The 12,900-nt window shown below is 39.6% G+C and overlaps 1 protein-coding gene across 1 annotated transcript; it reads right to left on the bottom strand.

Annotated features, from left to right (window-relative positions):
- Positions 1-2,390: 2,390 nt before the first annotated feature.
- Positions 2,391-9,179, bottom strand: si:dkey-29p10.4 (E3 ubiquitin/ISG15 ligase TRIM25). Its single transcript, XM_005929108.3, has 7 exons — positions 8,876-9,179; positions 6,618-7,570; positions 5,400-5,495; positions 4,245-4,493; positions 4,120-4,142; positions 3,612-3,766; positions 2,391-3,473 (listed from the first exon to the last, which is right to left on the bottom strand). Exons 1-7 carry the CDS (start codon positions 9,123-9,125, stop codon positions 2,929-2,931), a joined length of 2,271 nt encoding a protein of 756 aa, XP_005929170.1. The 5' UTR covers positions 9,126-9,179; the 3' UTR covers positions 2,391-2,928.
- Positions 9,180-12,900: the final 3,721 nt, after the last annotated feature.

A 12,900-nucleotide genomic window follows, 5' to 3' on the forward strand; every position in this document is an offset into this window, starting at 1 on the left:
CTTTGCACATCACTGGCAGGCACTACAGTAGCCGTTTATTCAGCCTGTTTGAAGGAAAACATCAGATCAAAGACTTTTTTTTAACGAGCACCCCATGACACACGTGTCTTCTTTACACCAAAACTGAAATTTAGTATCTTTGGCTACAGTAGCTAAGTTTTCTTAAATATAAAATAATCAGAGTATTTGATAGATGGATTAGAAAGCACAGCTGCACCATGAGAACGTTTCTGTTGCAGAGAATACTTTTTGCATCCAGATTGTTAGAAAAGTGTTTGATAATTGAGGAAAAACCTTGAGGACAACAGTGAGTGCTGTTTCTCTGTGATTCATACTGAAAGGTTATACATAGGAAGTGTAAAGAAAAACCATAGAGACACCTAATTATGTCATGTTACTGTACCATAGATGTAGATTTTCATATGCTCCAGGGAGCTACAGTATCCCCATCAGTATAATGAGAGTGTTTGACTTATCTTGAGCCAAGAGGTAAAGGTCGACTCAGGCACATTGCCCCATGAAAAATGCAAATTGAAGTGGTTACTGGTCCTAGCTCAGTAAATGAGGCAATTTGTGCTGCACGGTCCTATTATTTCCAGTTCCACAAAGAACAACCTTTGATGTGACCTAGAACAAATTTAAATGTTACCAAATATCAAACTTTGAAAGCGAGCTTGTTTAACTTTTAAGGGGGCTAGCACAAGGTCACCAGCAAATAAAAAACAAAAAAGGAGAGAGAGACACAGCGGAGGAGGAGTGACATTCTGTGGCATTAAGAAGACAGTTTAAGTGGAAGTCTTGCTGCCTTCCATCTGTTTTACCATCTCTGACCCTCAATAATTTCATGCCATTCCACTTTCTTCCCTGATAATGATAATAGATAAAAGCTTGCCATAAAAAGGGAGAGTGCCAACTCAGAAGTCGGAGGTCTTGCAAATAAGACCTGTTTTGACCCACTTATGGTGCTACTTTACTATGAACGAGCAGAACAGAAGAAGCATGTTCCTACATTTGCACAGGAGATTATTGCAAAAGACTTTTCTTAACACTTCCCCAGGTTTAGAGCTCTTCGAATTAAGTATTGATTTTAAAAGCTGATTTGAAATTGAATGTAAATAGCCATGCGAATGGCTTTCTTTACTTTGTAGGTAATCTGTTTAAGTCAAAAAACTATTGGATACAAACAATGCATTTCCCAAAGTAAGCTCATTACTTTCCAAGTGCTTATAGTCATTTCTGTGCCTTTTCAGTCATATCGACGGAATTAAGTAATTACCGAGCACTGACATGCCACTGACATGGTAATTAAGGGATTTGATTCTATTCCCATAGACACAGCAGCCAGATATAGAAGAGGGGATCTTAATATGAAGACATTTTGACAAGTAGACACTTTGGCTGTTATGTTTTAGATGTGGGAAACAATGGGGATCATTAATGAAGACCCCGTCCCTTTATTTAGCCACACAGAGATTTTTAGGGCTTCACATCACATTCATTTTATTTCTTAAAGAAGATGTGCCACGTTGTTCTACACCAACATACTATGTGCTCTCAGCTTATCTTATTGAGGGATAACAATTCCAGAAAAGCTTGCTGAGCGTGGTTGACAGACCACTAGATGGACAGGGAGAGGAGAATTTAATTATCCCGACTGTTTAAGCCTCCTCCTCCTCTTGATCTCTCACAGAAATGTCTCGCATCCTGCCTCCGTGTGCAGGCTAGAAACGACCGAGAAATAAAGCAAAACCCACGTAGGGTTTGTGATTACCTTTGGATCGTGTGTCTGCAAGTGTGAAATTGCTGTCATGCTTGGCTGGAGCACCTGCTCAGATTCAGGTTTCTTAAATGTTTGAAATTACATCAATAAAAGTCAGAAGAAGCTGTTGACATTGTGGGGAAATGCTTTTGTTCAACTATGTAAAAAGAACTGTAGCAGTTTTCCCCAGGCCCCATTTAGACTTTGATTCGTTTTCAGTTATATTACATTTGCTACTTTAATAAGTTTGTATCCACTGTGATCCACAGACAGCTGTCCCTGAACCACTGGCATTCAGTCGCTCGACCAATCATCCAGAACGAGTTTATGTAAATACCACTTTGATCCCACTCAATGACGTCAACTGCGCAGACCCCTAGTCAGAATAAATGAGCCACAGACTTTGCAAAGAAAAGGACAATTTAGCATCTGCTTCGGTCTGCCATCCTATCAGGGGTTTGTGTCAAAGGCAGTGTTTGTTGTCAGTAAAGCTCCCATGCTGTGGGAGCAGTGAAATTTAAAAGTTAACACGCCAACTGTCACCTGTTGTGGGGAAACACATCACCCACTTGCACACCTGTGTTTCTATTTAAAGGCCCATGGGAAGAATCATGGCACGCAGTAACGCAGCTTTGGAAACTCTGACAGTTTATTCCAGTAGAAAGACAAATGAGTCACAACAGGAGCAATAAGGATGACAAAGACGAGATATGTAAAGTACAATCTGAAAATTTTAAAAAACAAATATTCAAAATAGAAACACTATCCAAAAAATTTGTGTATTGATCATCATTGATAACTTGCCTACCACTTAAAACATTCTCATTTGTTGATACATCATCTCAAAACAAAACCAGTAAAAAATTCTGGTCTTTCTATTAAAAAAAAAAAAAATATATATATATATACTACCAGTGATTGACTGTTACATGTAAGGTATATTGAATAGGATTTCTATTTATTCCAGTTCTTTCAAATGATGTAAAAATCACATTTACAGATCTTTGCAGAAGTCAGGGATTGTATGCAGTGTAGGACAGATCTATCATCCATGAGAAAGTTACACAACAGCACATTTTACTAAAATAGATTAACACTTAAAAAAGGCACCACAGATTGATGAAGTTTGTAAATCAATCAGCAGAACTGATATGGTGCTTCTGTGCAGTTTAAGACTCGAACAAATCACAGATAGACAAGTGTGTTTTAGACACAGAAAAGGCTGGGTAAAGAGGATTAGTAAACCTCTGCTTGTAGGAATGCATTAAAGCTAGACTGCCCCCTGGTGTCACATTAAAGAATGATAAAATACCATCTTCAAAGTCAAGGAACACTCCTACCCTTTGCAGTCCATCTGAATCCACAGGAACTGATACTTTATTATGGAGGGCCTCTACCTTCCTTTTGTCACAGGCCAGGCACCACGAGTAACTGTTGAACCCCAGACGAGAGTTGTCCTTTTGGCCTTTCCTCTCCATCTGAGCCTCACACAGCCCCACCTTCCATCGACCATCATCCACGGACACGCTCACCTCCCAGTACCAACGCCCCCCCTCCAGTGCTAATGAGGAAAGGACCTGTGGGAAGGAACTGAAGCGAGCCTCGTGCTCCATGTAAGCCTGCTGAGCATCGCTGTAGGTCACCGTTCTGCTGTTATCAGACAGCTGCAGCTTAGGATGGGCCGTATCTGAATCCAAGAGGGGTATGGTGCCATCTGTGTACACGATTAAAGAGGAAGAATTTAGATGAGAAAATTAAGACTAACTGAATATCCTAACACATGTATTTAGTGCTGTGGCGTAATTAGCTGTGTGAGCTGTATAAACAGTAGTATAAACAAGACATGACTTACAGAGGAGCCTGTTAAGATCTCTATCTTTGCTTTGTGTATTGATGACAACTGTGTCCAGTCGCTTCTCTGTCCACTGCTGCAGACACCTCAGCCGGGGACGATTCACTTCCTCCGTGGCCTCAAACTGCTCCACATAGCTCCCCATCTCACCACTCCTGATGAAGGAGAACTGAGTCAGTAATGAGCCCTAAGACTATCGTGCAGCAAATTGCACATATAAATCCAATCTCCATTTCTTCGATGTGTGTACTTAGTGTGTGGGATTTGTACCCACAGCACAAAAGTGTCACATCGCTTTCCAAATCACCATCCCTGCTGATTGCATTGCAAAAGAACTTTTAAAGTCAGCTTTTACCAACTAGGGTGAGCTAACTAGTACTTTCATTAAAATAAAATAAACGACTATGCAGCATGTTTACAAAACTGATTTTCTGGGAGCACATTCAGCTAGTGAAATGTTCAACAAGCGGACAATTTTACTGCTGCAAAGCAGAAGCATATTACTTACAGCTGGGCAATCTTGCTGTATTCCTGCAGTGTCAGAAAAAAGAAAAGGCATTTTACTATGCAAACATTAATAATTCAGCAGTAAATATATGCATATATTTTTTAAGCCAACAAAAATGATCTGACCATGATGAAGGCCTGGTCCTTAAAAGAGTTGTCGCCTCTGGTGTCAGCCAGATTCTCCAGCGTGTGAAGGCCTTGTTGGATGGATTGAAGGGAGCTATGGAGGTGGCAGAGTTTCTCCTCTAGTCCCCCCAAAACTCTGTTCTCTTCCTTCTTCACACACTGAAGAGCCAGTTGCTCCTCCTGCTCCAAGGCCTCTTTGATGGTACTGTACTGCTGCTTCACTCCTGCTTGTGCTTCACTCAAAACCTCCTAGACAGACACAGTATAAATATATGTAGTAGTATTGCGGTAGTATTGCATTTCTTTGTAGTTAGTTATTACTCATTTCCAATTACTAGTATACCGTACAACACTTCAGAAATGCAAAGATTTCAACGTAAGATGCTTTTCCAGTCTATTTAAATTTCAAACATGGCATTTTTATGTTTTCCTTTTTTGTATTAACTGGTTTCCTCAGCTCAAAATAAAATCCAGATTGAACAACAGAAATGACTCAAGGCTGCCTCCTAAGAGTCGGAAGGAAGTGGCAACACTCGGTAAGTCGTAAACAGAATGGTCTCTGCAGAAGAGTTTGCACGGTCAAAATAACAGGCAGGGAGACGGACATCTGCATGGACCCTCACAGTCATGGTAACATTTATCCCACTTGGACTTTAGCATACTTGCAGATGGGAAAAAGAATTACTTTAGTACGGCCACTCACTTCAGTGTTAGATTCTATTTAAGAGTTGCTGCAACTTAATAAAGCTTTGTGCTGCAATGTAGCACCCTGGGACTAGTGCCCTAAAAATACAAAAAAAAAAAACAGCTCGTCAATTAATCACTTGAATGAATGAATGACTATTACTCAAGGAGAAGTATTTAGTTGGGGGCAGCAATCAACCATGTAACCCTAACCTAAAAACCTTAAGCTTAATTTCTTTACATTCTCAAACAAAGCCGCCTAATATTTGTATTACTTGTATAAAGTCTTCCTATTCTGACATGAAACAAAGAACTGGAGAAGTTTATTAACTAATTTTAGCCAATTATATGCACTTCTATAAAAACCCCTTAAATTTCAATGCAATGGGTGTGAAAGAAAATCTCTTGTAATTCTTAGCGGCTAAGCAGAACGAACATATGTATATTTAACAACATACTTAGCCAACTCACTTTGAAAGTCTCTTTCTTCTGAGCGAGCTCAGTCACTTGGTCCTTCACTTGCTGCTCAGCCTCTTGCAGTTGTTTGATCTCTTCTTTCAGGTTTCCCTGAGGAAAAATGTCCACACAGATTTAAAAACAAGTCACGAGTCTATGGCTTTGATTATATCTATATTTAGCCACAAGTGCTGTATGCTCACAGCTGGACAGTTACATATTTTTTGTTCTTCAGGCTATGTTCTTCGCCACTTTGAATTTGAAGCAAACTAGTTTGAGTAGATTCTCCAAAATATAAAGTCCCAAGACGTATTTTGAGAAAAGCCTAAAATGATGAGGGTTATTTTTAATAAGCTGGTAGCTTAGATCAACTGAAAAACATTATTTTGTACTAAATTAGATACAAATGGCTGTTGCTTGTAAAACCATTAAGGTATCCCTCTAAATCTCTGATTGTCATGTTCTCAACTTTGTGAACCATATACATTTTCCATGTGAATAAACAGACCTGTGTTTTCTCTGCTAGGGGCAACAGTGTAAATTGGAAGATAACAGACTTCCTACAATACATCTAGAAGTTACATGACGAATGATTAGTTAAAAATGGCTGTCAAAATAGCAAGTAAACTCATAGGAACGGTCATTCTATATTCAGATAATCCGCTATCATAAATGGTCAAACAAAAGACTGAAGATACATGACCACACAGAAAGACAAGAGAGACAACTAGATAATTTTGAATAAAATTAAGAAACCAAATATCAGGAAAGAGAAGCAAAGATTACTTTAGAGACCGGCTCACCATTGCCAAATATAACCCTGCTTACAGATCATTATGGGCACAAAAAGTGATTACAGTGGTAATGATTTTGTTTGTTGCCTATCTGCCTTGTGTTTGTGTGTTAGACTGCGTTATTCTTGCAGTGTTTGTTTTAACGTTATGCTTGTCGGAACAAGCAGATGAGTTGAAATATTTTTGGATGTGTGCTTCTTTTATACTCCAGGGGCGCATTAACGCAACCAGTCCAAAGTTAACCCAGCTCAGCACCTTATCTTCTGATATCTATCAGATCAAATATTTCAGATGCTCGGTCACTGCAAGGGATTTCCCACAAAACACTATATTTTTGTTTTTACCCCATGTGTATCTGTGTAATTATTCCTCATCCGATTATCTTCAGGTACTATGCATTGAAATCAGATCTCACGTGCATTAAGTCAGCAGCACTCACCCTGAGCTCTCTCTCTGCCTCCCTGATGCTGACGCATTCGTGGTCACGATGGGAACCTATGACGGTACACACAGTGCACACACACACTGCACACTGCCGACAGTAGATACGGTTTATCTCGTGGTGATCCTGACACTTCCAGAGGGAAATGTCTTCCACTGGAGAAACCAGGGTGTGATTTTGGAAAACTGGGGTGTCCAGGTGGGGCCGCAGGTGCTCTGAACACATGGAGGCCCCGCACACCAGACAAGTCTTCACTGCAGACTGACACCGAGTTTTAGGACAATAATGACAGGGCACAGGGCTGGCGCTTTTGTTTTCTGCCTTGGAGAAGATGCCAACATGACTTGAGGATCCTGAAGCAGGTAAATTAATTTTGCTTGGAATCGGAGATGACTTGCCAGCATGGTGCACAGGAGGCTTATCTTTTCCTGGAGTTGAGGTTGTAGGAAAACTGTGAGAGGTGGGAGTTGACAAAGGCTTCTTTGGTGTCACACATACCCCAGTTACTTGCGGGTCTTTCTTGGGGGTTGCAGGAGGAGGTGCATCACATATGTCGACTTCATTGTCAGAGTCATCCAGTATGATGGCCTTTTCTGATTTATGCTGGACTGAGATGGCTTGTGGCCCACCGCTTGCAGATGCTCCATTGCTGTCAGAGTTCTCCTCGGAGGTTGAGCCATCACCCTCTTTCGATTGGGAAGATTCTGGTTCTACTACTTTCTTAGATGTTTCCACGGCAGTTGACTTCCCAGTGTTATTTGACAAGGAAGTGGTGGGAATCTCTGTGTCACTGGGCCATGCACGGGGGCTCTCGACAGTTGTTCTCTTTGCTTCAGGCTGTTCAGGTACAGGTGCGCTGGCCTTCCTCTTTCCGAGGAGTCGGCTGGTGAGCGATGGCCTCCTTAAACTCGAGTCAGATGTACTTTCTTCATTGTTACTGGTGGATGAACCTTAAAAAATGCAATAAAATATAAGTAAAACTGTTTTTTAGAGAAGGCTGAGTTTGTACTAACTACTTAGGAGTTCTGTGATGATGTTGCCTTGTAAGGAAGGAAGGTAAGCAACACAGATGTAACTGTTCAGTGCATTAAAGGTTTAAAGGTGCTGCTTACACTCATGATCACACGTCAGAAACAGACTTTTAACCCTGTTGTCTATTTGCTTTAAAAGAGTTCAAACTTTGATCTCAGAGTTTTAATTGGACTTTGATCTGTGACACTGTAAACAAATGCCGAACACTGCTCCCATTAAATTACACAAGAGCTAATGCTTTGTTTAAAATATTCTGTTTTAAACCTTGTGACAGCAAGAAACAAAGGAAATTTGCTCAAGAACTGTAATACAATCAAATTCTGAGGTACCCATATTTCACTTGAGTGTTAAATGTTATACTACTTCGGTTAGACTTTATTTAAGAATGCATTATGGGTTTTTACTCCCCCAACTTTTATATGAAAGACATTTTACTGGTGATTACTAGGTGAATAAGTTATTTAACTATTTACAGCTTTCTCGCTCTGTGTTAGTCCTGGCAACCAGGATGTACCTCGTCTTTCACTCGTTGTCAGAAGGGTTAAGGATAAGCTCTAACACTCCCGTAGGCCTATGTCGGATAAGTAGTTAAGAAAATGGATGGACATTGAAATGCTGAAAATTGGTATAAAAGTGGTGCCTTCACCTGAAGCTGCCACTGGTACAATTGGGCTCTAAAAAAAAAAAAAAGACACCAAAAATATAGTCCTTTAACCTAAACTGCGAGTTCTTCATTTCACATAATCCATCAATAAATGAATACAATCGAAAAATATGTTACTTTATCTGTCACTGGTCATACATGCACATAACAAAGTTCTGGTTTGCTAAAACCTTTTTTCCCGCAAATTAGATTAGACCATCATGTGCTACTAGTTTTATAGTACTTTTACGTCCCCTAAGGTTGATCAAATGGTATCTTCCATTTAGAAAGCGCAACCTATTTGCTATTTATTAAGGTCTTTGGATTAGAAGTAAACTAGTGAACATTTACTAGCTACAGCTAGAATGCGATTATAAGTATGCAGTAGTCTGTCTAGTTGTCTAGTTTACAGTACTGAACATATGCGTAACGCCCATTTTGCTTGTGAGCGGGAGACCTCTGACGTTAGCAGCTAGCTAGCATTAGTTTATAATCCCGCTTTCACGTTTGTAGTTTTAAGGGCCGTTATTTCACTCGTCCGGTTACAATTTAAATGTTAACCTAATCATCTTAACAGTACCTGCAGTGCTGCGAGGCTGTGCTTGTCCTCGGGGAGTTGGTGACCGTATCAAACTGCTATGAAACGGCAAAGTCTGGTACTCGGTTTTACACCTCCACTCCGGACAATGGTACGGCCCGTTCGGGTTAATGCTCCACAAGTCTCCAATGCATCGCTGGCAGAAACTGTGGTTACACTTCAGAGTAACCGGGTCCCGGGTCAGCTCGTTGCAAAGAGGGCACCTCGCTGGAGTATCCAACGATGCTCCCATTTTGTTTTGCCCTGTTTAGTTTCTATTTCCGCGACGACATGCAGCAGAGGCGGAGCCAGATATTTGAATCTCGCTTTCCCCCTTTGGCAGGGAGTTAAAGGTACAGTCTGTCGGATGCAGATGCATGCAGATGTGATATCTGCTCTGAAGTTTGATCTTAATTTAATTAGCACTTTTTTACTCTACTTAAACACTGAAGCGCTTAATACGACATGCCTCATTCACCAAGTCATCAACCTTCTTAGATGGCCTGCTCTCCATCCGGTGCTACACCACCCAATTTAATATCTCAGAAGATGAATATGAATACAGCCTTTTTATGCCAAGCTCATTCTGTGGGATATCTTTTCCACAGCGTGCTCTCTGTCCCGCATCTCTCCCCTCAGCCCCAACCTTCCCCCCAAAAACAGACGGCTACACCTTCCAGAGCCTGGTTCCACCAGAGGTTTCTTCCTGGTAAAAGGGAGTTTTTTTAATTCCCACTGCTGCCAAGTGCTCACTCTTAAGGGTTTATCTGAATTTTGGTGTTTTTTCATTATTGTTGTAGAGTCTTTACCTTGCAACATAAAGCGCTTTAAGGCAACTGGGTCTTTTATGTTGTGCGATATTTTAAAAAACTAAAATGAAATAAGCAGCACTTTTTATCTTTGTCTAGAATATCTCACATAGGATGCCGAGGTATAGGACTGTATTGGAGTTTTGTCCCTCATCTCTCTGTTCCACAATTTAAGACCTTTATCATGGTTTAAGTCCATAAGTCCAACTCTCTGCCCAGTGGGTGAACTTGCAAGTCACCACAAGGTCATAAGCTGTACTTGAGCAAATATGATGAAAACTACCCCAAAGAAAAACCACTGAGGTGACAACAGATACCCAGATACTGGTTTTAACTGACTTAAGTTAGTGGAAAGAAATTCTCAGAGTATTTGGGGTTTTTTGCTAGTTTTTTTTTTTTTGATTTCGCACAAGGGTAGGTATGTCGTAAAGAAACACACTATGTGTGAGTTTCATAATATGCTCTAAATTGTTAGAACTGACAAATGTGTTGAAAAAGAGATGAAAAAAAAAGAAAAAAAAGTTGATTATCAGACAGAACAGCCACTGGAAATAAGTTACCAGAATTCCAAACAGTAAGACCATAAGAAAAATAAGACTATATGAAGAGCTCCTGTTATCCTTATTTACTTAGCAAGGGTGTTGGAAAAGTTGAATTTAAATGACCTATACATGTCTTTGGCATACTAATGCAAAAGCTGTACACACATACTTTGTTGTGTGTTTATTTTTCTGATGTATCCCACATTGTCCCACACAAACACACGCTTGCCCTACTTTTAGTTTGTTGGGAAATTGCCGCCCTAGTTCCTGTGCAACTTCCTTCCAGTTTTTCTCTTCGTTTCCTTCATGACTCATCCTGTTGCAGCAAGTTTGACAGAAACTATATTTTACATTAAATGATCTGTGTTTAAAAAGAAAAGAAAAGAAATGTACAGTGACAGAAAAGCTCAACATAACACTTGATCATTCAGTTAAAATAAGAATTACTGCAGTGATTTTATGCCCTCACACACTGCACTGGAATATAATTAAATCTAAATGAAGCTATTCTTCATCTCACCCCCGTATACCCCACAGATTCCCATAAGGCACATAAGCCATACACAGCACAACTCCTGAGTTGAAAATCTGGCAGTACTGAGTGCTTGAAGTCTGAGCTGCCATAAGGGGGTTGTTGGTGTTACTCCTTAAAACACTAGATGGGAACAATAATTCTCTTCTTTTTTTCTTTCTGCGTGGAATTTCTTTTGCTTTTGCGCTCAAAACATGTGAGACGGATAAAAACGGACTATTGTGAGTGAGAGGTTAATCTTTCATAATCTCATAGTGGTTGTAGCTCTCAAACATATAACTGCATTTTTCATTCGGGTTGCCTACAACATGAAGTGAGACGTGGCCTTTTATGGCAGCTGAATTATTAAGGAAAGTATTTGGGAAAAAACGATTACCCTTTTACATTTATAAATAAATAAATAAACATAAATATAAATAAGGAAATACATACATACATTTATTTTCAAATACTAATGCAACTGCTAAACACTCTATAATTTTCCTTCTTTTAAATCTAAATTTGTTCTTTCAAAGCTTTTATTTTGTAGTAGCAGCTTTATCTCATCTAAAGAGTTCAGTGTACCGGCTCCTTAACTTCTATTTGCATTTAGTTTTTTTTAGAGTGTAGCTGTCGCAAAGAAAATTTCCAGAAACAAGACCTGACCCAAGTGTACCCCGTGCACTTGCAGATGTGACCATATCACTGATGTAATTCTGTTTCTTTTCAAAAGAAAAATTATAATTATGAAAGAGAACCCTATTGAAAAATGCAGTCCCTTAAAACTATGACACTGGTTCGATATTAGTTCCTTGTAAGTCCCAATCCTTCAAACAGCAATTCTTTCTGCCACTCTGTGCTCCTGGAAAATGAAGAAATGATTGCAAAACCAAAACAGGAAGATGGTGATTGTTTGTTTTGTTAGTAGCTATTGAAAGCTTACCATAGATTGGTTGGATTGTAAAACAACTGGAATAAGTGTGGAAATTCTACCTGCAAAGGAAGAGCAGCTCCAATATGGAGTCAATTAAGAAGTTTAAAGCAAGTGTTACATTTTTAGTGTCACTGAGTTGAGCGAGTCCACTTGGGTTTGAGTTAATTTCATCACTAGAGCCTGAAAGTGAAACTCTGCATAGATGTCCATGTACCCATTAATCTTTTGTGACCACACTGACTTTTCTGCAACACTGTACATTACAATGCACCCATTATGCATTCATCCATACCATACCCCTCCAATAGAGCTCTTTGATCCTAGATTACTGGCTGACTTGTACTTCTGAGTTTGTCTAGTAGTAGAATTAAGGCCTGTCTTCTGTTTAACCAGCTCCTAGTTTGGATTCCTACTCTTCCACAAAATGTCTTCTGTCCTGCATCTCTCCCCTCACCCCCTCCCTGCTGGTCACCGCAGATGGCTGTGTCATTGTAAGATCTTTACCTTAAAATATAAAGTGCCTTGAGGTGACTGCTGTTGTGATCTGGTGCTATATAAATAAAATACAGTTTAATTGAATCCTTCTTCCAAACTCCAAGCAGATTTGAACAAGTAATAATGAGACTTACTAACCATCTAAATGTATACAATGCAACAGAGAAGCCCAAGTCCCAGGAGAAAAGATGCTCAAAAGTGAGCTAGTTTTAGTTTTATTAGTAACTAAATCTGCATAACCTAAACGATACAGTGGGTAAATGAACGGACAGGGGGAGGGTGCAAGGCTGCTTTAGCCATTTAAACAGCAGAGAATAAACCATAATGTGTATTTTTTTATTATTATATATACTGTCACATGTCTCATCCATTTACATGGTTTGCCCTTTAAAAACTTCATAGCTTTGGTTAAAATAATAAATTTTAAAAAGCACAACAGAGATTTACAGTGAAAACCTTTATTAAGTGTTAATATTATTTTTTAAGGAACCTCTTCCAATGCTGTAAGTTAATCATCTTTTCCATATTTGCTAATTGGCATCTACAGAATATCTATTTACACAAGAACACACCCACAGGTGAGGCTGGGACAGGCCTTACTAATTCATTATTACTTGAGTTCAATACTCAGGCACACCAGTCACCCCACGTTATACTCCCACCCCCTTTATGTTACCCTGTATGTCCCAACAAAGCAAAGAGACAAAAGGAGTCAAAGAGGGAGAAACAGAAAGAGA

The sequence above is a fragment of the Haplochromis burtoni genome, unplaced genomic scaffold, assembly GCF_018398535.1.
Source record: "Haplochromis burtoni strain Fernald_Lab_line unplaced genomic scaffold, NCSU_Asbu1 Contig_77, whole genome shotgun sequence".
Lineage (NCBI taxonomy): Eukaryota > Metazoa > Chordata > Actinopteri > Cichliformes > Cichlidae > Haplochromis > Haplochromis burtoni.